The sequence below is a fragment of the Vigna angularis genome, chromosome 6 (assembly GCF_016808095.1).
Source record: "Vigna angularis cultivar LongXiaoDou No.4 chromosome 6, ASM1680809v1, whole genome shotgun sequence".
NCBI classification, from domain to species: Eukaryota; Viridiplantae; Streptophyta; class Magnoliopsida; order Fabales; family Fabaceae; genus Vigna; species Vigna angularis.
The window spans coordinates 19,457,432-19,483,400 of NC_068975.1; the positions used below are offsets into that span (position 1 = coordinate 19,457,432).

Consider the following 25,969-nt stretch of genomic DNA (forward strand, 5'->3'; position numbering starts at 1 on the left):
CTATGGATTATTAATGATGACATGGTAAGTTAAATAAATACAAAGGGGAACTAAGAAATGACTGTGCAGTTCTCAGAGACTGTGCCATATTCCTGAGTTCTAATAATCTCTTTGCAAGCAATTTCATTAATCAATTTCACACCTGCAGAAACTGGTGGGTCTATATCAAGTTAAGTACAAGTTGAACTTGTAAAACAATTTCCAAAATCCCTGATTTATTTATTATTTACCGTTTCCTCCATAATTTTCTACCGTATAATTAGTTGATTTACTGTTTCATTTCATCAATAAACACAGTTTTAAATAGTAATGAACTACTTATGCATTAAACAAGGTTTCATTGTACAACTACAGGTGAAGTTTTCTTATATAAATGGGATTCTTCCGATGATAATGATGAAGGCATTCAGCCAAATTTGATACATTGGTTGAGAAGTGATTTACACCTACAAACTGGTGCGTCCATATCTAGTTGAAAAGGCTACGTAACTGATTTATGAACCCCTTCCAGTGATGCAGAAGCTTTTGGATCATGACTGGTGCTTCTGTTTTTGGACTCGGTATCATCAATGTACTGTTGATACAAATATGATATAATTCCCCAAATAGCTAGCATCATAGAGATAACCTTAATTCCATGCATTTTGTCATGGAAGAATATCACTGCCAACATTGGAACAAGAGGCACTCTCAAAACTGTTATGGCATTACAGAAGAGGGAAGAAACCTCACTGGTAAGCCCCAAACAACCAATTGTAAAGAGTTGCCAAAATATGGCTGTGAAAGTGAGGTTCAGAACATACGAAGCCTTCCCCGTCTCATATTCCTTCATTTCATTCTTCAAACCATGCCATTCTCCACTTGCTAAAAGTCCCACTATAATAGCACAAGTTCCAACAAGGAACGTGTATATTATCATATCCATGATCACTTTCATTGTTTCCCTTTTTATAACCTTCTTGAACACCAGCTGAGTGAGGGAAAGCCACAGTCCATACCCTGCTGATGCACAAACTGTGGCTATGAATCCAATCACATACTTTTTTTTGGATATTTGTGTGGAACCTGAATCATCTGATGATGACTCGTTTTGAAATACAAGAAGGGTAGAGGAAATGGTAAGAAGGACTAAAGAGTTTACTATGTAAGGTGTGAACTTGAGTGAATTGAGGAAGTATGAGAATAAAGCATTAAAAGCCAACTGGGATGAGCAAATGAGTGAATAGGTTGAGACAGGAAGGTACCATAGCCCAACTGAATATAAATAACAACCTAATGCCAGAAGCAGGCCAATTGAGACATAGACAAATGCTAGCATTGTAGCAGATGGCTGATTTGGATGAATTCTGTTGTTTGTGGTCAAATTTTTGGGTGCTGTGATGAAGTAATAAGGAAGCAATATAGGGAAACCACCAAGTTGAACAAGTGTTCCCATCCATTTACTCTTTCCACCTTTTTCATAGTACAATCTTCCAAGGAGTGTCGCAGCTGATCCACACACCAACACAAGTGCAGAATGGATGACTATTCTGAACCAACGGTAATACATTTTTTTCCTACTCATTGCTGACTCATTCATTGGACCATGAAAACTATTGTCCTCCAAGAAATGTGTTTCTTTTACTTCGTTAGCTTAAAGAAAAACATACCAAATTATTACTACATAAACGTACACAATATATGATAATAGATTGGCAAAGCTGTTATGTATGCTTCTGATTTGTTTCAAAAGAAGTCACTTCCTCAGAAGCAGAGTTCCTTTGATATGTAAACTCATTTTCTTCTTCTACTACTATCAAGGTAGTAGAAGAGTTCCTTTGATATGAACAACCTTTGATATTATATCTATTATTGTTTTTGTTGGTTGATTACAGAAAAGTATCAAGGTGCTTGTGTTTCATTCTTAACCAGTTGGCATGGACAAGAATTGTGTCTTGATTGAGATATAATTGGACGTTTTGCATCTCTATCCTCCTGAAGCTAACATTGTCTGTCATTAGAAAATGTTTAGTTTTTGTTTTCTGTCTCGATGAATAATTATAAAATGCATTCCTGTTTGTACAGATTTGGAAAAGGTTGGTTTATTAAGTCTTTGTATAACTATTCGTAAACAAGAAAAATAAGGATAAACTAACTTCGATATAAACATAGAAAAAAAAAATTCAAATCTAACAGATCCTAGTATTTTATAGTATAATCAAAACGTGAGGCCTCATCAAAGAGTAGGTAACGTTATCTTTTAATTTTGTTTATTGGGGGAAGTATTATCTTGTTACAGCTCAGTAACTATCTCTACCAAAACAATTCCATCAACAATACCACCTCAGCCTAGGTTGTGGTTGATGACATAGATCATCACGTTCAATGATTCTGTTTATTTCAAGTTGTTTATTCCAGAAGCTGCTGGCAACATTGTAATGTGTAATTCAGAAATTTTCATTCTAGAGGAACCATCGTAATTAGGACCAAACCAAGGTTTTTGAACGTAGACATAAAAGTTACAAAACACTTGAAAATATATGTAAGTTCTGCATGCACTGAAATGGAAAGATTTCTTAGCCTATAATCACAGTTAAGCATAAATACGTACAGTGAATATGATAGCAAAATATGATGCAGCTGCATGCAAAGACATATAAGGAATCTTTATACTCATAGTTTTGTGCCTTCTAACACAGTTGTTTTTAAATATGAAAGACAAAAAGTTGACTTACCAATTTTCCTGAGATGCACTTCTTGAGGGTCTGCCATGTGGATGGTGAAAAAGGTTTCTGGGGAGTGTTGCAGTTCTTGTGTTTCTCCCATGTGGAAGGTGAAATAAGTTTTCAGAGGAGGGAATTGGAAATGAAGATAGAGTTAAGAGGAGGGTGATTCGAAAATGCAATTTATACATTATACATTTCTAAATGTCATCAATAGAAAGAGAAAGTGTACCAACTTAACCTCCTCAACTTTGCCATAATTACGATTAGCTGACACTATAAATTGCCTCCACTTTTTGTTAATGAGGTGGATGTGTGAGCCTGACATTTTACATTTACCCTTTGCATTATAAATTGGGGTGTATCTGTTGTGATGTGACAGTTTGTTAATTAATAAACAAAACGTAATAATGGATTATGTACTTCAGGCATTTCTTTTCAGTGAAAGTTTTTACTCTACAATGCATCTCGGTGGCCTCTTAGACCTGAGTCTGAACAGATCATATTATTGGCTAGAGAAAGAAATGGACATCATTGTTCAATTACAATTACTTACATATATACAGAACTTGGCCCAAAATTTGAAACCGTTTCTATAGATTAGTAATGATGATTGGTGATTGATGATAAGTTTAATGTTGGACTTATTAGGTTACTCGTTGTCTTTTTATCTACATTCTCGACAAAGGAAGTATGCCAGGGATTTATTATCAACAAGTGATACAGTTAAAGTACAATAATTATCCGACAGATTGAACTAGAGGTTACAACATGATGATTTGCAGCCTAAAAGCTAAACTTTGATATTATCATTCAATTCAAAATACAATCTACAGTAAGTTTCTTGCTTTTTCTATTAGCTATCCTAAAAGTCATGTTATCGATTATTGGTTCACATTGCAAAGCCATTAAACTCAAAATTCAATTACTGATATGTAATATATGCATATTTGTAAGTGTTGTAAATCTGTAATACAAACAGGGATAGTGTTTCTAAGTCTCAAAATTGGACTTAAAAAGGCTACCTAACTTATCCATGAACCTCTTCTTGGGGTACAGAAGGTTTTGCAACGTGACTATTGACTGTGTTTTCGGACGTGGTATCATCAATGTACTGTTGATACACATAAGATATAATGCCCCAAATAGCAAGCACCATAGAGATAGCCTTGATACCGTGCATTTTGTCATGAAAGAATATCACTGCCAATATTGGAACAATAGGAACTCCCAAAGCGCTTATGGCATTTGAGAAGAGGGAAGAAACCTCTCTGATGAGTCCAAAACAACTAATTGTAAAGAGTTGCCAAAGTGTGGCTGTGAAAGTGAGGTTCAACACATATGAAGCCTTCCCCAACTCATACTCATTCATTTCATTCGTCAAACCATTCCATTCACCACTAGCAAAAAGTCCCACTACAGTAACACAGGTAGCAACAAGAGACGTGTATATTATCATGTCCATGACCACTTTGAATGTTTCCCCTTTCATGACCTTCTTGAACACAAGCTGTGTGAGGGAAAGCCATAGTCCATACCCTGCTGATGCACCAACTGTGGATAAGAATCCAATCACATACTTTTTCTTGGATATTTGTGTGGAGTCTGAATCATCTGATGATGACTCGTTTTGAAATACAAGAAGGGTAGAGGAAATGGTGAGAAGGATTAAAGAGTTTACTATGTAAGGTGTGAACTTGAGTGAATTGAGGAAGTATGAGAATAAAGCATTAAAAGCCAACTGGGATGAGCAAATGAGTGAATAGGTTGAGACAGGAAGGTACCATAGCCCAACTGAATATAAATAACAATCTAATGCCAGAAGTAGGCCAATTGAGACATACACAAATGCTAGCATTGAAGCAGATGGCTGATTTGGATGAATGCTGTTGTTTGTGGTCAACTTTTTGGGTGCTGTGATGAAGTAATAAGGAAGCATAATAGGGAAACCACAAAGTTGAACAAGTGTTCCCATCCACTTACTTTTTCCACCCTTTTCGTAGTATAATCTTCCAAGGAGTATTGCAGCTGATGAACTCACCAGCACAAGTACAGAATGTATGGCTATTCTGAACCAACGGTAATATAATTTTTTCTTACTCTTCATCGACTCATTCATTGGACCACGAAATCTATTGCCCTCCAAGGAATTTGTTTCTTGCACTCCATTAGCTTCTAAAAAAGCATAACAAATTCTCATCATATACAGTTAGATAATGTCATTATAGATTGAACAAAGCTGTTATGCGTACTTCTGATTTGCTTCAAAAGAACTCACTTTCTCAGAAGAAAAGTTGCTTTATATGTGAACAAGCTTTTCTTCTTCTTCTGTTATTATTATTCATGCTTACGATATCAGGTCAGGTTAGGTTGGATGCTTAACAGGTTGACATGTCACAAGAATTGTATCTTACTGATATAATTGGATGCCTTGCATCTCTGTCAGTGGAAAATGTTCTTTTGTTTTTGTTTTCTGTCTTGATGAGTAATTATAAAAGTATCACCTTTTCTTCCCGTTTATTTAAATTCGTAAAAAGTTGGTTTAGTTTCATGTATAAATAATTGAAGTACAAGAAAAATAAGGATAAAATAACTTGGATAGTTATTTATATGCATAAAATAAAAATCTCTCAGATCCTAATAATTTATGGTATAATCAAAACTAAAAGCCTCTCCAATCACTGGATCATACTGTTCTTTAATTTTGTTTTGTGGGGGAGAGTATTATATTGATACAGCTCAGAAACTAGACCTTCTCCAAAAAAACTCCATCATCCATAGCATCTTAGCCTAGGTGGCTTCACCTCTTTTACAACTAAGGTACGACCAACTACACTGTGGATGGTGACATAGATTATCACGTTATTTTGTTTCTTGGTGGTTGAGTTTTGTCTGAACTCTGATGGCACCATTGCATGTCTAGTTCAGAAATTTACATCCTAGGACCATCGAAATTAGGACCAAGATTTTTCCATTATATGCATAAAAATGACACAAAACTGGAACATGTCTATGTTCTGCATAAATGAAGAGATATCTTATCCTATTTCATCACAGTTTCTGTGAATATGTAAGAAAATATGATGCAACTCCAGGAAAAGACCTTTTAAGCAAACATTCTTCTCCTAACTTGTCCCTTTTAACATAGTTGAACCTTTTTGTGTTTAATATGGAAGATGAAAAGTTGACTTACCAATTTTGCTAAGTTGCACTTCTTGAGATTCTCCCATGTGGATGGTGAAACTAGTTTCATGGGGGTGTTGCACTTCTTGAGTTTCTCCCATGTGGAAGCTGAAGTGAGTTTTCAGAGAAGGGGATTGGAGAAAGAGATAGAGTTCAAAGGAGAGTGATTGGAAGATGCAATTGAATCATACATTATACGTGTATAAATGCATCTATATAGAAAGAGAAACTGTGCCGGCTTATCCTTCTCAACTTAGCCTTAATTATACTATAGGAACCTATTCTGCCTTCACACACTGACACCACGTTTTACTTAAAATTGTCTTGACTTTAGCTAGTGTGATGTGAGGCCTTGAAAAGTCTGCTTTACCATTTGTGTTCAAAATGAAAAAAAATATTTAGGGTCTGTTCTACATGATGCCTTGTTTAATGGTAAACAGAGGAAGGTGGTGATGTGTTACAGTGCTTTTCGAGAGAAACAGAAAATATCAACATCAATGTTCAAACGGAAAATATACCAAAATATCTAATAAAAAAATCTGAACAGAAAATATACCAAAATATCTAATAAAAAAATCTGAACCCATGCTAATCTCTAACTTAATTTTCAAGAAAAGTTAACACTACTCAATTATCACGTGTGAAATGAAGCTCATTAAAAGGTATATCAGTATCAGACCACTTAATTGTTTTATCTGTTTTTCTAGAGAACATTTAGGGGTGTAAGATGAAAAGATGAACATTTTGCAGTCAGGGAGGTCGGTGTGGCGGTGGAAGAGATCATCTGTGGTTGTTGTTCTGTTTTAGTTCATCAATGGAGATGATAAACACAAGAAAATCAGAGGTATATAAATAATTTATATAAAAAAAAGTGAGGAAAATATATTTGACCAATTATTAATATGTGGGGAACGTTTGCTGCTGTGTGTGCATACTACATTGATGGTATCAACCAGCAGTGGTTAACAACACCTATCAGATAAGAAAAAAAATGATATCTAAGATTCCATATCTATTAATAGATGGATACCACTAAATTAATAATATGGAATCTAGACAAAATCAGATAATCATTCTATTCTTCTGTCTTTAATAAGTTTAAATGTATATGAAGTTTAAATAAGTTATACTTTCAAAAGTTGGTAGAGAGGAAAGGTGCTGATAAAGAAAAGAACAAACTACACAGGAAGGTTATAAATAATACATGATATGCAGTTCTTTTGTCTTTATAAAAATATGTTTTTTGAGTAGAAAATTAATCCAAATAAATCTATCACTTAACACTTAAACGAATGTATACATTAATGAGTCAAAGTTTAAGTGCTGGCTGTTAAACGTGACAAATTATAACTAATTAAAGACCAAATTTAGAATTGTATATCTAAAATTAATTAAAAAGAGGTACAGAAAAAAGCATACTCCAACGTTGTGTTATTCTTTTTAATGTACATTCGAATATTTGTTTGTGGACTTTGAAGCTTTTAATTACGAACAAGAAATCAAATTATCAACTTAATTACGTATTTTCAATGATTAATGTAACGAAGAATGGTACATCCACTCCATCATGTTATTTACAAAAACTCAAACTATATCTATACCTTTTATATAAAAAGAGATTTATACATATTTATTTTATAACTTATCCATAAATAAAAAGTTTATTAATTTTGTTAATTATTTTATTAATTTTAATTTTTAGGTAATTAATATTTTATTAAATTTAAGCTTTTTATTTGTCTATTTTTTAAAACTTAACCACTTTTTAATCATAAAATTACTTACAAAATAAAATTATAAAAAACATTTAGATTTACAATAAAATTAAAAAAAATTATCACAAAAAATAAACACACATACATATGCACACATATTTTCACTTATAAAATATAGACAATATTAAAAGAGGAGTTAAAAAGAAAACATTACATTTATTTATATATTGTATATGATCGAAGATCTTTTCGCAGTCGGACTAATCATGGTCTACAACTTGAATAACTTGTGATTAACAAGACAACCACTTCAAGAAAGACTTGGATAATGGGTACCAGGTACCGTCTTCCGACATCTCTTTATGCCTATTGAGGATCTTCCAATGTCACAAAATGCAACCAAAACCAAGCTTAGTTTCACAGGTAAGTTGATCATTCATTAGTGTACTATATGGTGTGGACGATCGGCACTATACAGTGTGGACGATCTACCGAAAGCGGCCAACACAACGGGAAAGAGCTTATCGGCAGGCAGTTAGCGGTGTTAATGTGTAATAAAGGTGAGTAATTCTTATATCACGCGAAAGTCATTTATGGCTAATTAACGAGGGATTTCAGACAAATTATGCTGGATATAAGGAGATTAGTGAAAGATTAGACACGCGATATGTTGCATTAAATGGCATTTAATGACATCCAATGGACCGGACAATTACAAAGCCTATAAATATAGCACTCAGGTAAAGTGGATTTTTCTGAGATAATTTTAGACCTTGAAAAGACACCTCACTGACTTGAACTTTGGAGAAGGAGAAGGAGAATGTGGAACAATAACCTCGGTCCCATATTAAACATAAACAATTAGGTTTGAGGGCAAATGGATCCATAATTATGATTCGTTCGAATGTAATTCATGATCAATGAGGTACATCTATAAATAATATTTTAATGATTATTTGACTTCATTTTTGCATTTAATTCAGATTTAACTAGATTTAATTAATGGTTGACTTGAGCGTCAAAGAAATTTTTACATACACTTTCAAATCAATGACAGAAGAAGAAGGCTTGAAAGACAAATACTAAATAGCATAAAAGTCTTAAAGAAAAAATAACTTTACATAAGAGCAATTTATATATCAGAATATATTTACTTCTAATCAAAGTTAAATATTTTTCTTCCTTAAATCTAATTTAACTTATAAAATAAAATGTACAAACATTTATATTTTATACAAATGTGTATTTTATATATATTATAAATTGTAGTAAACAATTAAATAACATAAATACCAACTTTGTAATGTCTAGAACCATATACGATCAAACTCAAGATTAAAATAATTAAAACAAAAACTAATAATACCAACAAATATTTTATAATATAGACATGCACGTTATTTTCACGCAAAGAAATATAATCAAACAAGCCAAAATTTGACAATGAGTGATGTTAGAGGTTAAGCTTTACAAATCAGCCATCCAATAATTTCATTCGCTTAATTTTCCAAATCTATTTTCTGGATTTCGTAGTTAGAATATGTTATTAAATATAAAGTCTATTTTAATATAGGACTTAGAAGAATATTTTTTTAGAGCTTGTTTAACTAAATCTATGTCTTTAATAGAGAAAACTTCGATAGATGCTTCTAACTTGTATTCAAGCATATGCATATACACAATAAATATTTATATTTCAATTTTGGCTAATTCAACTATATTTAATATTATCGTTTTTAAAATAAAACAAGGTCATTATTAAAGAAAATTTAGGAAATATAATTCCTTATGGAATATATATATATATATATATATATATATATATATATATATATATATATATATATATATATATATATATATATATATATATAATATTACTTTTAATCAAAGCAAATTTAAATAATTCTTAAATTAATTATTAACTCCACCACATTATTTTTGTGTTATAAAACACTAACCTGTCAAACAAAGTGATATGAGGGATGACTTATTTTGTTAGAAATTTGAGAATGAGTTTAACATTACTGTTGAGTAAAACTGAGAAATTCAAGTATAAAATTCAAAATGTCTTAAGGCTTTGAATTAAAGATAATATCAGTTTCTTACATGTGTTTGACCTAATTTTTCTGTATAATTTTGAAAAAACATTATTTGTAATATTAAAGCCGATCATTTAGTTTTTGTGATCGACTCGTGCAAGTATATAGGTAAAGATTTCTAGACGTGAGAATTTCTTGTATCGAAATATTCTTTGATTAGTAGGAATATTTTCATTTAAAGGTACACCAATATAAAAGAAACAGACTCTTAAATTGAAGATTATTATAAATTTAAATAAGAATTTAAGTTTATATTCAATAGAAATGAAAGAAATCAAACAATATATATAAAAAAAGTCATATAAACTTATAGTATTAATATATTACGGTAAATTTCCTTAAAAGATTAAAATGGTTCATAAATATTAAACCAACGCCAGATTAAAGAAATAAAATTAAATAATTTATTAATATACTCACAAGTGATTTTAGTGGTGGTTAATTTTAAAACAAGATCACAATGTTTACGAGACTAGGGTGCCTATTTTTAGTCAACCCTAATTAGTTCACACTAATTTAATTAAAGCGTACAATTATTTATATAATTATATATATATATATATATTAATTTAGTGAAATATGTTGATTGACAATGGCAAAAACAAAAAATTATTAAATGTTGTTAGTTGTTGTACAGTGACCAAAAGAGTGAATTATAAGGGCAACATTGATGATTCGGAATTAGGACAAGAAGTATATTTTATTGACTAAAAAGACCTAAACTGCATGCGTGTTGATATTTTATAGATCTACATTGGCCTTCTTCTTCCAATGAAGGGTCAGTCCCACTACAATCATATCATTCAAACTTGTTATTAATCATTCAGCAACTTGTCAGCATTGTTCTTTTCCAACCATTAATGCGGAAGTTTGGTGTCCCAAGACATTGAATAATGCTCATATAAAAAACTTTTAAGAGAAAATTTAGTTTTTAAATAAATATTTATGATATTCTATCTATTAAAACTCTAAAGTAGTATTAAAATAAATGAAGAAGATGGTGATTTCTTGTTTTGGAGAAAAAAAAACAAACGACATTTCTATCTCGTTTTATTTTAAAATTTTATATTACACACACATAAAAAAAACTATTACCTACAACAAAAATTTGTAAACAATATTTATAAATAATACAGTATTACTTACATATTACTTATAAAAAGAATTTATAGTAAAATAATCATAAACAAGATTTATTCAAACGAATAAATTTATAAATAATTACATGCAGATAAATTTGAAAGTAATTACATGTAGATAAATAAATCTATAGATAATTATTTATAGATAAATCTATATGTACAAATGAGTCTGTATATAACTATATATGGATAAATTTATATGTCATGTGTTCAACAATTTTGATGAAATCAAGTTATAGATTTGAATATTGATTGATGTACACATACCACAACAAATAATATATATCACGTCAAAGTAACCATTGACATTTATACTAAATAGGGACGATTAAAAAATAGATATCAAATGTTATTAAATAATATGTTTGCAATCTTTTACATATGATACTTGTTATTACAACACTACAAATTCTCACACCTCAATACAAAGGAAAAACATTTAAATTCTACTTCTAAATTAGAAAACAATCCAGAATGCAATGAAATAGTAAATATAAACAAAGACTAATAAAAAGGACTATTTAAGTTCAAGCAACGTGTCCATCATGAAGTACACTTTGATCCAAGTTGAGCTTGAATGACATTGTCTGTAGGTCAACTGGAAACTTGTAAAGAATCAACACTATATCCATGTTAACAAAGATATTATTAGACTTCAATCAATTAAATTTGAAGGAAATAAATAAAAGTTAAGTAACATGTTATTTGGAAAATAAAGGTTGAAAAGACATATAATAAGAAGTCTGATTCCTAGAAATCATACTGTTATATGAAGTCACTAATAATAAAGGAATAATGCAATTGAAAAGTAGTATGCATGTACCTTGAGAGGCTACAACAATTTTCATTGTCTTGCTTCTGCATTTGTCATTCTCCACACGCACTTGGATAACTATTTTCTAAATAATTGAATCAGTAATGTGAACATGTTAACATATATATATATATATATATATATATATATATATATATATATATGTATGTATGTATGATATGATCATACATAGGTCAAGAATGAAGAGTTTAAACAGTGACAAAAAGCATAAAAAGAAATAACATATGTTTTCTTAGGCTTGTATTGTGCCTATTCTAGTTTCTAGTTTCTTTCTCTTAGTTTGTTGTAAAGAAGCTTATATATTCTTCTTTTCTTTAAGGTGTAAGCAATGTGAGACTTCACATAGCTTGGACTTAAAAGAAAGAAGAATAAATAAGTTTTTTTTTCTTTTTAGTTGCTTGTAGTGCAAGTTATCTCATGTATATTTTTAGTTTTGATCTTTAGACTAGATAGGTAGCTTATATACACTTAGGAGATTGTAGAATTAAGAGATGTGAGACTTAAAGCAACCTTGAGAGCTGTTGTCCAGACTTGTAGGCCTCCAAGTCCCACATCCTTTAGTTTTCTCCACCTACTTCATCTCCTAGTGCTATATAAGCAACCTAAGATCTCCTTTGTGCATACACCGTGAATACCTTCAAATTTGAATATAAAGAGTGTTTTGCATTCAATTGCATTACTTCCTTAAGATATAATTTTGTCTCTTAGTCTAATTTTGGGTCTTATCTTGTGAGGGTGTAGTGAGTTATATAATGACATATTTATATGATAATCTATTGTGGAGGGGTATTTCCTTATGTTGTAGGGAAGATGAATTTAATTTAATGATATGCTTAGTAGTTTTTAATGTTATTAGAGTTCTTTGGGCTATTAGTTATGTTGGAAGTTCTATTTTGTGGAATTGAAATTAATGCTATGTTATTAGGTTTTGGAATGGAAGGTCTGAACCTAAGGAAGTCTTTTTAAGATGACTATTATGATATATTTGGATTGGATTAATTAGAATTGGTAATAACTTTAAGTGTACATGTTTCTCTACAAATGAATTTGGTTTGATATGGTTGTATGTATCTGGGAATGTCCTAAGCTTTGTTTAATTATCTTTAGTGTAATTAAAGGTTTGGATTCAATTTCTTGGGTAGTTTAAATATGTTTTGGTATAGGTGGGGCTAGTTGGAATGGAAATAGAAAATATTTAGACACATTTTCATTTTTAATATAATACCATTGCATTGAAGTTATTGTTGAGTGCTAATGTAATTTGTTCATTATTGTACAAGATTTTGGTGTTTCGATAAGGGGCTAAGGCACAATTGTTGAAGGGTTGTAGTTGAGGTCAAGTGTCAAAGATTTCATCATTTCCAGGTAGGTAATGTTGGTCCTCTTCTGTTTGCGTTACATTCATTTTAGGTATTAATTGTGTTATAAATTTTGAAGTTTGAGCAATTTGAGCATGTGTGTATTTACTGTTTTGCTGATAGCTTTGATGGGAATTAAATTGTACAAATTGAGCATGAAAACTTATACAGATGCTTTATTTTAGTTTGTTGTTGATTGATCTATCTAAATGTCTATATATTGAAGACACTTTTGTGCTCTCTAGTAAGAAAAACTATAACAATTGATAACAAACTTAATGAAAGAGTAGATAAAGTACTAACGCTTTAGGGTTGCCACTAAGAATAAGAGTGTGAACATGCTAAATATAGATAGTTGGGATGTTTGAGATAACATTTAACATGACCTCATAAATGAAGATAAAGGTAAATGTAACAAAGTATACTTATCAAAACTTCAACATAACAATTTGGTATCACCTACCATTGAGTTAAGGCCTACTTACCTACTTTGTTATCTTTTTTGTATGATAAGAAGAGTCTTGTTTCACATCACAAGTATGGACCGATACTTCCTCTCACCTCTGCTAAGCAAGAGGTTAAGATCTTCATATAGACCATTCAATTTACTTTATTCCATATACTATTGCCCAAGTTTAGGATGAAAAAAGTCTCGTCGACATTTTGAAGCAACCATTGGCTTTCCCTAGAATCTTAGTTAATAGCAGCAAGGATTTTGAACAAAATTAGGAGTATGTAGGGTTTTGGTAGCCTCATCATCCAACTTATGAATGTTTAATTAGTTTAAGTGATACCATAAAACAAAAGGCTAAAAAAAATTAAAATTAGTGTTATTGTTTGACCAAAAAACACATAATACTAAACTAGCCTAAGAAACTAAAAAAGAACTATCCTAAGAAGTTTAAAACGGTAAAACCTAGGTAATGAAAAACTCACACTACAAAAAATACCTAAAACTCAAAATTTGACAACCTAGAACCTAAAATTAGTAAGTAAAATAGCCTAAAAGTGGTAAGAATGAAAATTGTATTGAAGTAGTCATTCAAAATGTAAAATAACTATCTAGCCAACTTTTAAAAGATGAAAGAAAGATAAAAATGAAGTCAGAATTCGAAAATAACAAGAACATCAAAATATGCTAAGAATAACAATGTGCATTATGTAAAAGAGACTTGCATTATGTAAAAGAGACCTAAAACTCTCTGCACAAGTTCTTATGTACTACAAATCACTAATCAAACCTCAAAAGATGTACTATAATTGTCACTAGAATGGTAGAAATTTTCAAAGTCCACTAAAGTAACCTAAGAATGTGTATTCTACACATCCTAGCAAGTTTAAAGTTGTTAAATGAAGTTAAGAAACATGTCAAATTGGATCAAGTAGCTAAATCTCAAAATTTGGGTACTTAAAACCTATAAAAGTGTATTAAATAGGTGAGAAATTGGGAATTCATCTAAACTAACCTAAGAATGTGTATTTTACACATCCTAGCAAGTTTAAAGTTGTTAAATGAAGCTAAGAAACACGTCAAATTGGATCAAGTAGCTAAATCTCCAAAATTTGGGTACTTAAAACCTATAAAAGTGTATTAAATAGGTGAGAAATTGAGAATTCACCTAAACTAACCTAAGTGTGATATTGCCCTGAGGAATAAGTGTGCTACTACCCACAGGAACATAGCTTTAGAAAAGGGTGGGACCCTACATACTGGTGGATCGATCATGGTTCATGAACATGCCATTCACATGGTAAACCTTCCTATGTTTTGTATCTGTTTCATATAACTTATGTATTTTATATTTTATGTACATATATAACTCCAGATTTTGTTACAGGAACAAGTGATGGGACAAGCGGTCCATGTTGATGAGGTTTTTACATAGACTCATGTTCGAAAGGGAACTAGTCAGTTCGTTGATGAAAGGTCTCGGAGGACTCATGTAACTATTACTATTATCAATTGCTTTAAACTTTTTCCTTATGTTATTTAGGTTGCTAACATTACTTTTAATGTTTGAACATGACAAATTTTTTGAGACTTTCACAAGTAAGATCCGAACATGGGTCAACTCCTACTCCGGATAATGCGAATAATGATGAGGACAACATTCGTAGGACACAATGCTGGGTCGATGTCGTTGGTGGGAAAAAGAAGGACGAGTATACGATGTAGGACAACTTGTTGCAAATTGCACGACAACAAGAGAAGGTACTCTGAAGCACCAACCTTCTTCCACCACCACTCCTTACGAGGCAGTTGGTCGCCTCACGCAGCTACCGTGACCAAGAATACTACCAATTCAAAGATGAATTAACAAACTTTAAGGCCCTGGTCATCAAATTGTTGCCTAAAGCTTCACAACTTCATTCCACCTTCCCTTCGTTTCAGCTAGGAGCCTCTTCATCACTCGCCATCCCACAACAGCCTTCATCAGTCCAGCCCACACCAGTCCAGCTCACATCAATCCAAGCACCTAGAGAGCAGTAGGATGATGAAGACCATTCTGATGATGACTATATAGATTATTAGTGTTCTTATTATTATTGGACATAATTGTTAGAACATTATGATTATGCTATATTACAATATTACATTTCCTCATTGTTTTAAACATATACCTTATGGGTGTAGATTAACATATTTTTTTTTATGTTTTATGTCGCTTTACAAATACAAGTTCTTAAATTTGAACAATACAAATAATGTCATATTATTTATTCCATGAGTGATTGGATTATTATGGGATACATATTATGCAGGTCTGTCTGTGATTTGAAAATGTTATTCAAGTTTGTGTAGTTGGATAAGAATTACAAATCGACTTGCATTTTGCTAGGGACTTTCCAACAAATGTATCGACAACCTAATTCTTTGGTAATTACCGAAGGACTTACCCACAACCTAATCTTTCGATAATTACCAAATGATTAATCAGTTGGTAATTATCGAAGGCTAGAAATCATTAGTAATGGTTACCGATAATGGATTTATCGATGAATAATTGGTTGTCGATAATCCGTCAAAAATATGGTATTACCAACGGATTTTGTATGTTTTCGACTGACTTAGGTCGTTGGTAATCCCAACTATTTTTTGTGGTATTTGACAAAGGAACATAAAATATTACAAACTATATTATTGAGCAATTATCTATAAAAATTTACTTATTCTAGTATGTCCAAAAAGTCTCATCATTTAAGGACAATAATCATTTACATGTATCTTTTCCTGGCACAATAAGATATCTTTCAAGAAAAAAAATGATAGAAATAAAATAAAATTTAAAACAAACAATATCTTAAATAAAGTGTCAAAATATCTTAATATATTTGAGGTAGTAAGCTTGTTGAACATGATGTTATTATACACAACCATAAAGTTTAAGGTGAAAATTAAGTAAGCACGTAGTCAACAAACAAAATTATTGTTTTTGATGTTAGAGTGAACATAAACTCTTAAAGTGTTGAATATAGTGAAAAACTATATTTGGGATTAATCTCCCTTGTGTTAAGTACACACATAGGGTTCTCTATTTATAATAGAAGAAATATGGGTTAAGCCCAAAATACAAATAAGAAATAATAACAAACTAACTAAAAGATAAAAGATATAATATATCTAACACTCCCCCTCAAGCTGTGCATACAAATCCTATGTACAAAAGCTTGTTACTAATATAATCCATAAAGACTTAGTGAAAATATCTACTTCTACACTCGAGTGACACCAAATTGCTAATGATTTGCAAATCACCATTGAAGAATGCCACCAGTGGATAAAGATGTAATTGTTGAAGAGCCACCATGGCTATAAATAAACTAACAAGAACCATCTTTTCCATGGGAAAAAAACATATATAGATGGGTCAAACACAATGGTGACAAAAAAATGAGGTCAGAAGAGACACCAGTGGAAGAAGCCATGGATGAATAAGAGAGAGAAACCATAGAAAATCTAAAATTCTCCAATCAAGACACCTGAAAAAGGAAAAAGAGCAACCTCGATGCTCTAAACAACTACCAAACATGCCATAATGCATGACGAAAAAGGGAGCAAATCCATAACTTTAAAAGGAACTCCGATGAAGGCGTCGTTAAAGGCATGGTAGTTGCCTAGCCGAGACGATGAAAACAATGTGATCATCAGTCGAAACTAGAACTCCGGTAGTGACAGCGATAGACGATGGCACCGCTGGCATCAATAGATGGCACCGCCGCCGGTAGCGGCGGATGTAGTGGCAGAGGCACCAGAAACTTTTTCCTCAAAAAAGAACCTTAAGCTCTGATACCATGTTGAATATAGTGAAAAACTATATTTGAGATTAATCTCCCTTGTGTTAAATACACACATATGATTCTCTATTTATAATAGAAGAAATATGGGCTAAGCCCAAAATACAAATAAGAAATAATAATAAACTAACTAAAAGATAAAAGATAAAGATAAAAAATATAATATATCTAACCTATAAAATGCATAAATTTTGTTTTGAATTATGCTATAAAAGATATTTGATATTTTGTGTGAAAGTGTATACTACAATAAAATGATTAAATAGAAGTTAATTAAAAAAGTAATAACTTTAACCACTATATTATTATTTTATAAATTAAAAGTTAGTGATATTTAACATAGTTTTTATTATAAATAAAAAATTACAATTAATTTGTGAGTTAGAATTTAAATTAGCTTTTAATATTAAATCGTTAATTATGTTTTTCTAAATAAAATATGAATTAAAATTTTATATTAAAATAAAAAAATAAATGTTTTTACAAAAATTATTTATTTATTATCTTAAACTGTTACGTTAGAAGTAATATAATCATCAATTTGACTTTTATCTCTCATAATGTCTTATCTTTCAAAACGATGCATCATTTTTCATATTTGTATAGTAGGTATTCAACCGCAACATAAATCGGTCGGGTAAAATCTACTTTCTATATATAGAACATATCGAACGAAGTTCCCATAAAAATCGTATCAACAATAAAATGACTGATATAGGTATGTCGCTATCATCCTTAAACTTACCTACAATTTATTAGTGCAAATGAACGTAATAATTACAATGAATAGATGATTAAGTCGTTATTAAATCGATATTAAACAAAAATTTATTACAATTTATATAAATAAAAAATCTATATAAAATAATTAATTATATTAATTATTACATTTAATATCCAAAACATTGGGATCTCTTCTGGTTTAAGCATCAAAATCAGAATATTTTATACAACTATCATTTAACGGTTTTTGAACAAATGGATAAAAAGAACACCAAAAAAGTTAAAGACAATTGACAAAGAAAGAGAAAATCGAGTTATCTAAGTTATGAGGACTCCACCGGTTTAGCATAATCAATATTTATTTAGGTTACCGATGTAAAAGTCACCAAATCTATCTTCATCCAAAACTGAGTAATTAGAATAATTATATTTTACAACATAAAAATATTTTAACATGATTCAATTATGTAATTAGTTCAAAATTATTTCACAATTAATAATAATAATTATAAACATTAATATAAACCAATCAAATATACATATATAACAATTTTGTTAAATATGAGAGTAACTATAACATAAATTATTCAAACTCACTAAAATTTCTACTACGGTATAGTGACACTACTTTTCAACTACTGTTGTTATCTATCAAACAGGTGTTGTTGCTTTCCATCCTCAATAATGGAGTTTTCTAAGAGAACGTTTCAGTGTTTTAAATTTCTGTGCAAGTCGGTATGATATTTTAGGTTTAAAATTTTGTATTTATTTGTGATGATTGGAGAAAAGGGCAAGTGGGAACAGGAGCCACCCACACCATTTTTAATACTTTTAAATTAAAAGATGATATATGAATTTATACGTATATTTTAATTTAAATTATAGGTTAAATGTATCAGTATTTTTTTAATTTTGATTTTGAAGTAAAGTGAAATTTGTTTTTAAGCTTTCACTGTTTTCAAACTTTAAAAATAAAAAAATATAATTTTTTAATTTAATAAAGTTAAATTTTTATATGTAATGAATAATTAATTATACTGTTTCACACATTTCAATTTAAATATTAAACGATATCTCAAATGAGAAATAGTTATTTATATTATATAAGTTTAAATGTCAATTTAAAATGTTATTTAAAATTCTAAAAGAATATTAATAAAGTTAGATTAAAGATATTATATTAATTTATTTTTAAATTTTAAAACTAAAATTATTAAAATTTAAAAAAATGACAAATTTTAATTCTATGTCTAAATATAAGAATCACAAAATATGTATATATATAACCCTTAAATTACGAATTATGTCTTGATTACGGTAGAATATTAAGGGCAAGGACAAGAAAGCCGTATGGAAGACTATAGTATATGAAATAGACAAACGCATCAGATAAACATGTAAGTGTGGAAAATATGTTTGCTTTTGAACGTTGTTTTGTCGGATTTATTCATTTCAATCATTCAAAGGAGGGACAATGTCATTAAAAAAATGTAAAAGCATTGGTTAGATTGCCTAAATGGGAAGTTGATGGGTTGAGTCAATTTTGATGAAAAGCTATTTAATCTATTCAATTTTAATTTTTGTTATTTCATATTTATAGTCAATATGATCTAATAGGCTTTCTTTTGTTCTAGATTGGATTAAGTTTGGTTTCAGAATTTGAAGGAAAAATATCTATAGACTAAAAATATACAAATTAAACCAAAACTTGACGTTGGATCTCATTTACTATTCACGGTATAGTGAATTAAAAAAAAATTTCTCCTAACACTTTTGGTAGTCTGAACTTTTCAAAAATATTTTCACTGCATTACATTAATTTGGATTATTCTAGTATAATTTATATTATATTAAATTTATTTTAGTCAAGTACGTTCAGTTGTATGTCAAATTGATTTAATTGATGATTATTTCAACTTAGATAAACATAGTCAATATATACTTAACTTTTTGGTTAAATATAGGTGGAACTTAATTACAATTGACTTGATTCAGTTCATCTCAATCTTACCACATAACTAAATTTGATATGGGTTTAGATTAACTCGAATCAAACGAGGCACAAAACAACTCGATTCTACTAGGTTTAAGCCAAATCAACTTGTGCCTAGACCAACTTAATTCAACATAACTTTCAAAGGACTCATTTTGACTCTTAGTCTTACTTGACATAGTTCAACCTAAGTTTGAGATGACTTCATTTGATCTAAGTAGGGGCTAACTGACCTTGACCTAAGCCTAGGTTAACACGACTTAACCTTAGCTAGTCTAACTCAAATCGACCTAAGCTAACTCTGTTAGACCTAGGCCACATATGACTCACCTTGATCATAAGCCTTGGACAACTTAGCTCGACCTAAGCTTAGGATAACTTGCTTGATTCAAGTGGGATTTACTGACTTTAACTTGGGCCCAACCTGTCTCACCTCAACTTGGGACTTGACTTTCTCAGTTTGACTTGGGGTTAGGCCAATGATAATTGACATTATCATTTTTTTATTATGTTTATTTTTTTATTTTATTGATATTTTTATTGTTATCTTTTTAAATAATTAATAATTTCTTAAATGATTTTGGAAAAGATAAGTATTTTATCTCTTATTGGTATTTTTATTATTATTATTATTATTATTATTGTAGATAATTCATGTTGTATTAGGAAATTTTGGAAAAGATAAGTATTTTGATTTTATTTGTGGAATATTTTGTAGATAAGTGAAAACCCTGAAAGATTGAAGAATATATCAAGGATTATTATTTAATTACAATTCATTCAAGTACATTTTTCAAGTCCAGTCAATTAGGCCCAATTCACCCAAAGAGTATGCATTGCGAAATTGGGTATTTAAACATATTTTTCACGAGGATTTCATCATCTTCCACATTTTCATGACTAGAAATCGCCTACAGTTTTGGAGAGAGACTCTTGAAAGTTGCTTGGGCTACTAAGAAACTCCCCCTTCTCCTCCTTGTGATTTCATCTTTATCCATTGAGATTTTGCCCTTTTATGGGTTGAGGATGAAGATGAGTCATGCAATTGGAGGTGGAGATACGAATGGGAGATGTCATTGGAGCATAGAACAACTACCAACAACCTTAGGAGAGGCTTTAATTCTAATATATGGTTTCACTTTCTTCCATCTTCTTCAATTTTGTGAACCATAAGTTCTCCATCATGGAAAGTTAAACCTATTTGTTGATATTAGATGTAGTAAATTGATTTCTTGTGTATTTTGCTAGATTAATACATATGTTTTTCTATTTCCATGTTAATATTTGATTTTTATGCTTAATGTTTGCTTTTGTTTGATCATCCATAGTTTGATATTTGGTTCATTAGGTGTTGAAAAATGTTTATTGAACCTAGAACTAAAATTTAGTACGTAATGGAGCTTGTATATAGGGATAAAACATGACTCATTAGTAATCTTAAGACTCTTGAACTTAATGCATGGTTTCTTGTTGAGGAATTAAGGAATTGAAACTTCATGAGTTGATAATATCTCAAAGTTACTAAGAATATGATTTGAGTATTTTTGTGAGTTTATTTTAACATGAAAGTGAAATTGAGATTTTTATAAACACACACAAATTGAAGTGAATAAAATCTAGTCTTGATAAAAAAAAAGTTTCATTGTGTTTTGTGAACTTTATTGTCTAATTGAGTGCGAATTACAAGAGTTGTTAAGTATTGCACAAGTCTTTTGGGAAAACGATATTTGGACTTCCACTTTATTACTTGTTTGATTTGGTACATTTGCGAATATCGTAACAAGTTTTTGGTGTCATTGTTAGGGATCGAACCCGAGTCATCTACATGACGGGTATGAATACTTACTAACTCGACTCAATTAGAGACTAAGCAAACTTAGCTCAACCAGGAAACAAGCCAATGTTAACTCATTGACAAGTGTACCGAATTGTTCAAGTAATATAAATTGGTAAAACCAAGTATCATTTCCCAAAAGACTCGCAATACTATATAATTGTACAATTAATAACTCATCTAGACTAAAAAATAGCTCATGAATCAAATATTATGTGCAGGAAAATAAATAGATAAGGAATACATGTTGGACTTTGGAGGTTGAACACACTTACGAATGAAAAAGTAATAAAAATGATATGAAATGTCATTGTTGGGAGTAGCTTTCACCAGATTCACTCTCATGCATACAAAAACCAATCTCCTCTCCATTAAAACACTAAAGTCAACCCACAAGAACCACTCAATTTCTAATCCTTTAGGTGAGAGAGCCTAGGTTTCCTAATTAAGCAACAATCCATTGATCACTCAATAAACAAACTCACATTAAGATCTAGGGTTTAAGACAACTAATGGGTCATGTTTCATCTCTAGATACAAGCTCCATCAAGTATCTTGTTCCAAGTATAGGTTTCAAAAGACACTTCCCAATAACTAAAGAACCACAAATTAAGATATGAACATCCCTACTACAACAAGTATTAGCATTAAGAAAGGTAGCATATAACGGAAGAGGCAATGTGTGTGTGTGTATTATATGTGTGTGTATGTATGCATGTATATATATTCAAATCATTTATAAGATACACAAGAGTTCAGTAGCTATAACTATCACCAACAAGATGGTTTTGGCTCTCAATTTCCATGAAAAGACTCAAGCTTACAAAATGAACATAGAAGAACATGGAGAAACTAAAAGGAAGAAGGGAGTGTTCCCACGAGCCCTAACAACCCTCCAAGCTTTCCAAAGACCATTTTCGTGCCTTCAACCATCCACAAACCCGATTTCCTTCATATTACAAGAAGATATAGGGCTTCACTTGCCACATCAGCAAACACACCGCTCAATGCACGAAGCCTATTTCTAAGCGCAAGTCTTTGTAAACACCAGAGTTGCTCTCTAGAATGTGCTCGCTCATCTGTGGGGTTTGGGCCTTCAATGGTGGCCTCTCTAGAAGTAGCTCGCCTAGCGGTAAGGAGGTGGATCCCAATGCAACCTAAACTTTAAGACTCTTCTTTTGTTATTCTTCTTTATTATTTGGGTTGCCAAGCTTCTTGGATTTGGTAGAGGGTTTTCCTAACACAAAATTAGCTACAAAAAAAGGAGATTAAATGATAATATCTATTAAGTGTAGCCCAAAATACAAATATATACAAAACAAGATAAAAGCGAGGATTTAAGAAAGTTATAAGCTATAAAAGAGCTGATTTTTTTAATAAAAATGAGGATGAAAGAATGGTAAGAATTAACATTATCAAACTCCCCCAAACTTAGAACTTTGTTTGTCCTCAAGCAACAGGTAAGTTGGCCTAGAAAAATAACTCAACTACAATGGTCTAGCAACTTAAGAAGGCAACTTCAATCAAAACTAAGATATACCAATCATGCTTACTCATTATAGAAAGAACACTCAAGAAATAATATTACCTTAGGAAGTCAAGCTATAACTATAGTGCTTGCAAATCGAATATTATAAGACAAATGCAAGAGTTATATAAAGGATCAACAAACATGGAAAAATGTTTTCCTTAAATACATGGAACCACTCCTCGCCAAAGAAGTGTTTCACTCAAGCCCATTGGTGTATAGGGATGTGGGCCTTCTCTCTACCATCACAATGTCACACAAATCAACTTTGTCTTACGTTTCAACCATAATAAACACGTTCACAAGTAAGAAAGCATCACAAGGACTTTTATACCTTGTATTATAGGTGGACTAAGAAGGAAATTTGGTTTTTCTGGATCATAAAAGCACCTTGAGCTAAGAGAGCAAACAAATTAAAACACAGTATAACATAAGTCTCTTTTTTGCTTCAAAATGGAATAAACCACTTCCCAACTTTGATTCATAAACTCATTTTTCTTTATTTTATTCTTCTTTCTTTTTTTTCTTTCTTTTTGTTATATTTCTCAGTGCTTCCTAATAAGGTGAACTTCCCAAAACTTTAAAGCATTCTCCTGAACCTGAAATGTATGCTCTTCTCAACTCTAGGTAAGGAATTCAAGAATATTTCGTTAAGCTTAAGGTTCTAAGAATGAGAAAGCTTTTCTTTAAGGTTCAAAGGGTTGACATTTGCTTATTTGGCTCAAAATGAAGACATAGAAGAAAAAGATGGCATTGATCATATATAACAAGAAAGTGAATGATACAAAAAGAGAAACTCAGGAAAAATCGATTATGACACCAAAGTGATAACATTCAAAAATTCTGAGGCACAACATCTCACAAGTTTACTCAGGGTTCCAAAATTTGTTAAATACAATGTCAACAATATTGACTACAATTAAAACCAAACATTTATATAAACAAATGAGAGCAACCAAAATTTATGCTTAACAAGCTCAACCAACATCATCTTAATGAGATTTTCAAAGTAATTCACATAGATAAAGAGCAAACATAAGAGATTTTCATTCAAGTCAAGCACAAAAAGTGATTCACTCAAGTTATAAAATCATTTGCTAAAAGAACTATCTAACTAGGCAAGATCAAAATTTAAAACTAGAACTGCAACTAGAATTTAAAGACTAAAACCAAATAAAGAATGACTTTTAAACTCGGGATTGTCCACAGAAAAAGTCTTGCATAAGGTTGACACTCTATAGCTCCAACGCTCATGGAACACTATCTTCAGTTGCATTTGAGGCATCCTCATCCTCATAATAGTTGTTGCTACACTTCCCTCGTCAGTAGGGGCTTGCTCCTAGGCCATGTTACTTGATCAACAAGTTCTTCATGTGAAAGGGTGCTTACTAGCATGACGAAAAGGTTGACTAGCAATGGTTTTGAATCCTTTAAGCACTTAGGAAGATGTAATCCTGCAAATAGTAAGCTCAAAGTAAAAGCACAATCCCATTGTTAGAAATTGAAGAGAAAGGAAAACTAAAACACTAAAAGAAATATGTAAAAGAGTGAAAAACAGAGAAAACCTCAAAACAGACAACAAAAGCATGCCCAGACCAATATGCCTCAACACCTTCATACTACTACTAGGCGACTTATTAGAAAAAGAAAGGGAAAACAAGGTTTATTGGTATGACGCTCAACTTTAGACACCCATCACTATATAGTGGAGCTACAAGGGCCAATTTTCATGGCTAGCGTTAAGCGAGAGAGGACATGGTTGAACGAACAAGCTGAAGAAGCTATGATTATCAATGAAATGGCCTTTCAAGCTATGAACAAAGGCACACAACATTAGTACACATGCACTCAAACTAAAAACGTGCTAAGACTAACTTAAAACACACATACAAACCATAAAGACAACATCACAACTTATGCAACACATGAATTCAAACTAAGGCACAAACACATATTGTACATGTCACATGTGCACACACAAATACAAACATGACAAAGCAACTAAAATATACAAAAAGAAGCATTTAGAAATTGGTTGCCTCCCAGGAAGCACTTGTTTAACTTCTCGAGCCTGAGGAACCATAAAGAGCACATCACAACTCATGCAACACATGAATTTAAACCAAGGCACAAACACATATTGTACAAGTCAAATATACCAACACAAACACAAACATGACAAAGCAATTAAAAAATATAAAAAGGATTTAGAGTTGGGTTGCCTCCTATGAAGCGCTTATTTAACGTTATGAGCCTCACAAATAAGGTGATGAAGGACAATTCTTGTTGTTGGTGTGCTCTTTCCTTCCCACCAACACATCTTGATCATTGCTAGTCACTAACTTAGCTCTCCTAGCATAAGAAGTCTCCATTTCAGCCCTTTCACTAGCTTTGATGTCTTTAGTCACCCAGAACCTATTATTGATCAACATTGGCTTCACGGTGTGAGTTTGTTGCTTCTCATCTAAGAGTGGTGGTGACTAGACTTCCTGATGAGTGCATATTTATGCCCACATTTATGTTTTAAAATTCAAATTTTTGATGAGATTCTTGTGCTT

At 31.1% G+C, this 25,969-nt stretch overlaps 1 protein-coding gene across 5 annotated transcripts; it reads right to left on the reverse strand.

Moving 5' to 3' along the window:
* Window positions 1-11: 11 nt before the first annotated feature.
* LOC108342141 (purine permease 21) lies at window positions 12-6,808 on the reverse strand. 5 transcript variants are annotated; one of them, XM_052878785.1, is made up of 3 exons: window positions 5,896-6,808; window positions 2,715-2,798; window positions 12-2,400 (listed from the first exon to the last, which is right to left on the reverse strand). In XM_052878785.1, the coding sequence occupies exon 3, from the start codon at window positions 1,577-1,579 to the stop codon at window positions 482-484; it is 1,098 nt and encodes a 365-aa protein (XP_052734745.1). In that variant the 5' UTR covers window positions 1,580-2,400; window positions 2,715-2,798; window positions 5,896-6,808; the 3' UTR covers window positions 12-481. The 5 variants fall into 5 exon arrangements, with proteins under 5 accessions (XP_052734745.1, XP_052734742.1, XP_052734744.1 ...); XM_052878782.1 differs by having other exon boundaries at window positions 12-1,632; window positions 5,896-6,804; XM_052878784.1 differs by having other exon boundaries at window positions 12-1,488; window positions 5,896-6,803.
* Between the last annotated feature and the right edge of the window lie 19,161 nt (window positions 6,809-25,969).

Coding starts and splice junctions, on each gene's coding strand:
- LOC108342141 (XM_052878782.1), bottom strand. CDS start 5,986: ATGGGAGAAACTCAAGAAGTGCAACACCCCCATGAAACTAGTTTCACC. Junction 2,799..5,895: donor AGTGCAACTTAGCAAAATTG/GTAAGTCAACTT, acceptor TCCACATGGGAG/AAACACAAGAACTGCAACAC. Junction 1,633..2,714: donor AGTGCATCTCAGGAAAATTG/GTAAGTCAACTT, acceptor TTTTTCTTTAAG/CTAACGAAGTAAAAGAAACA.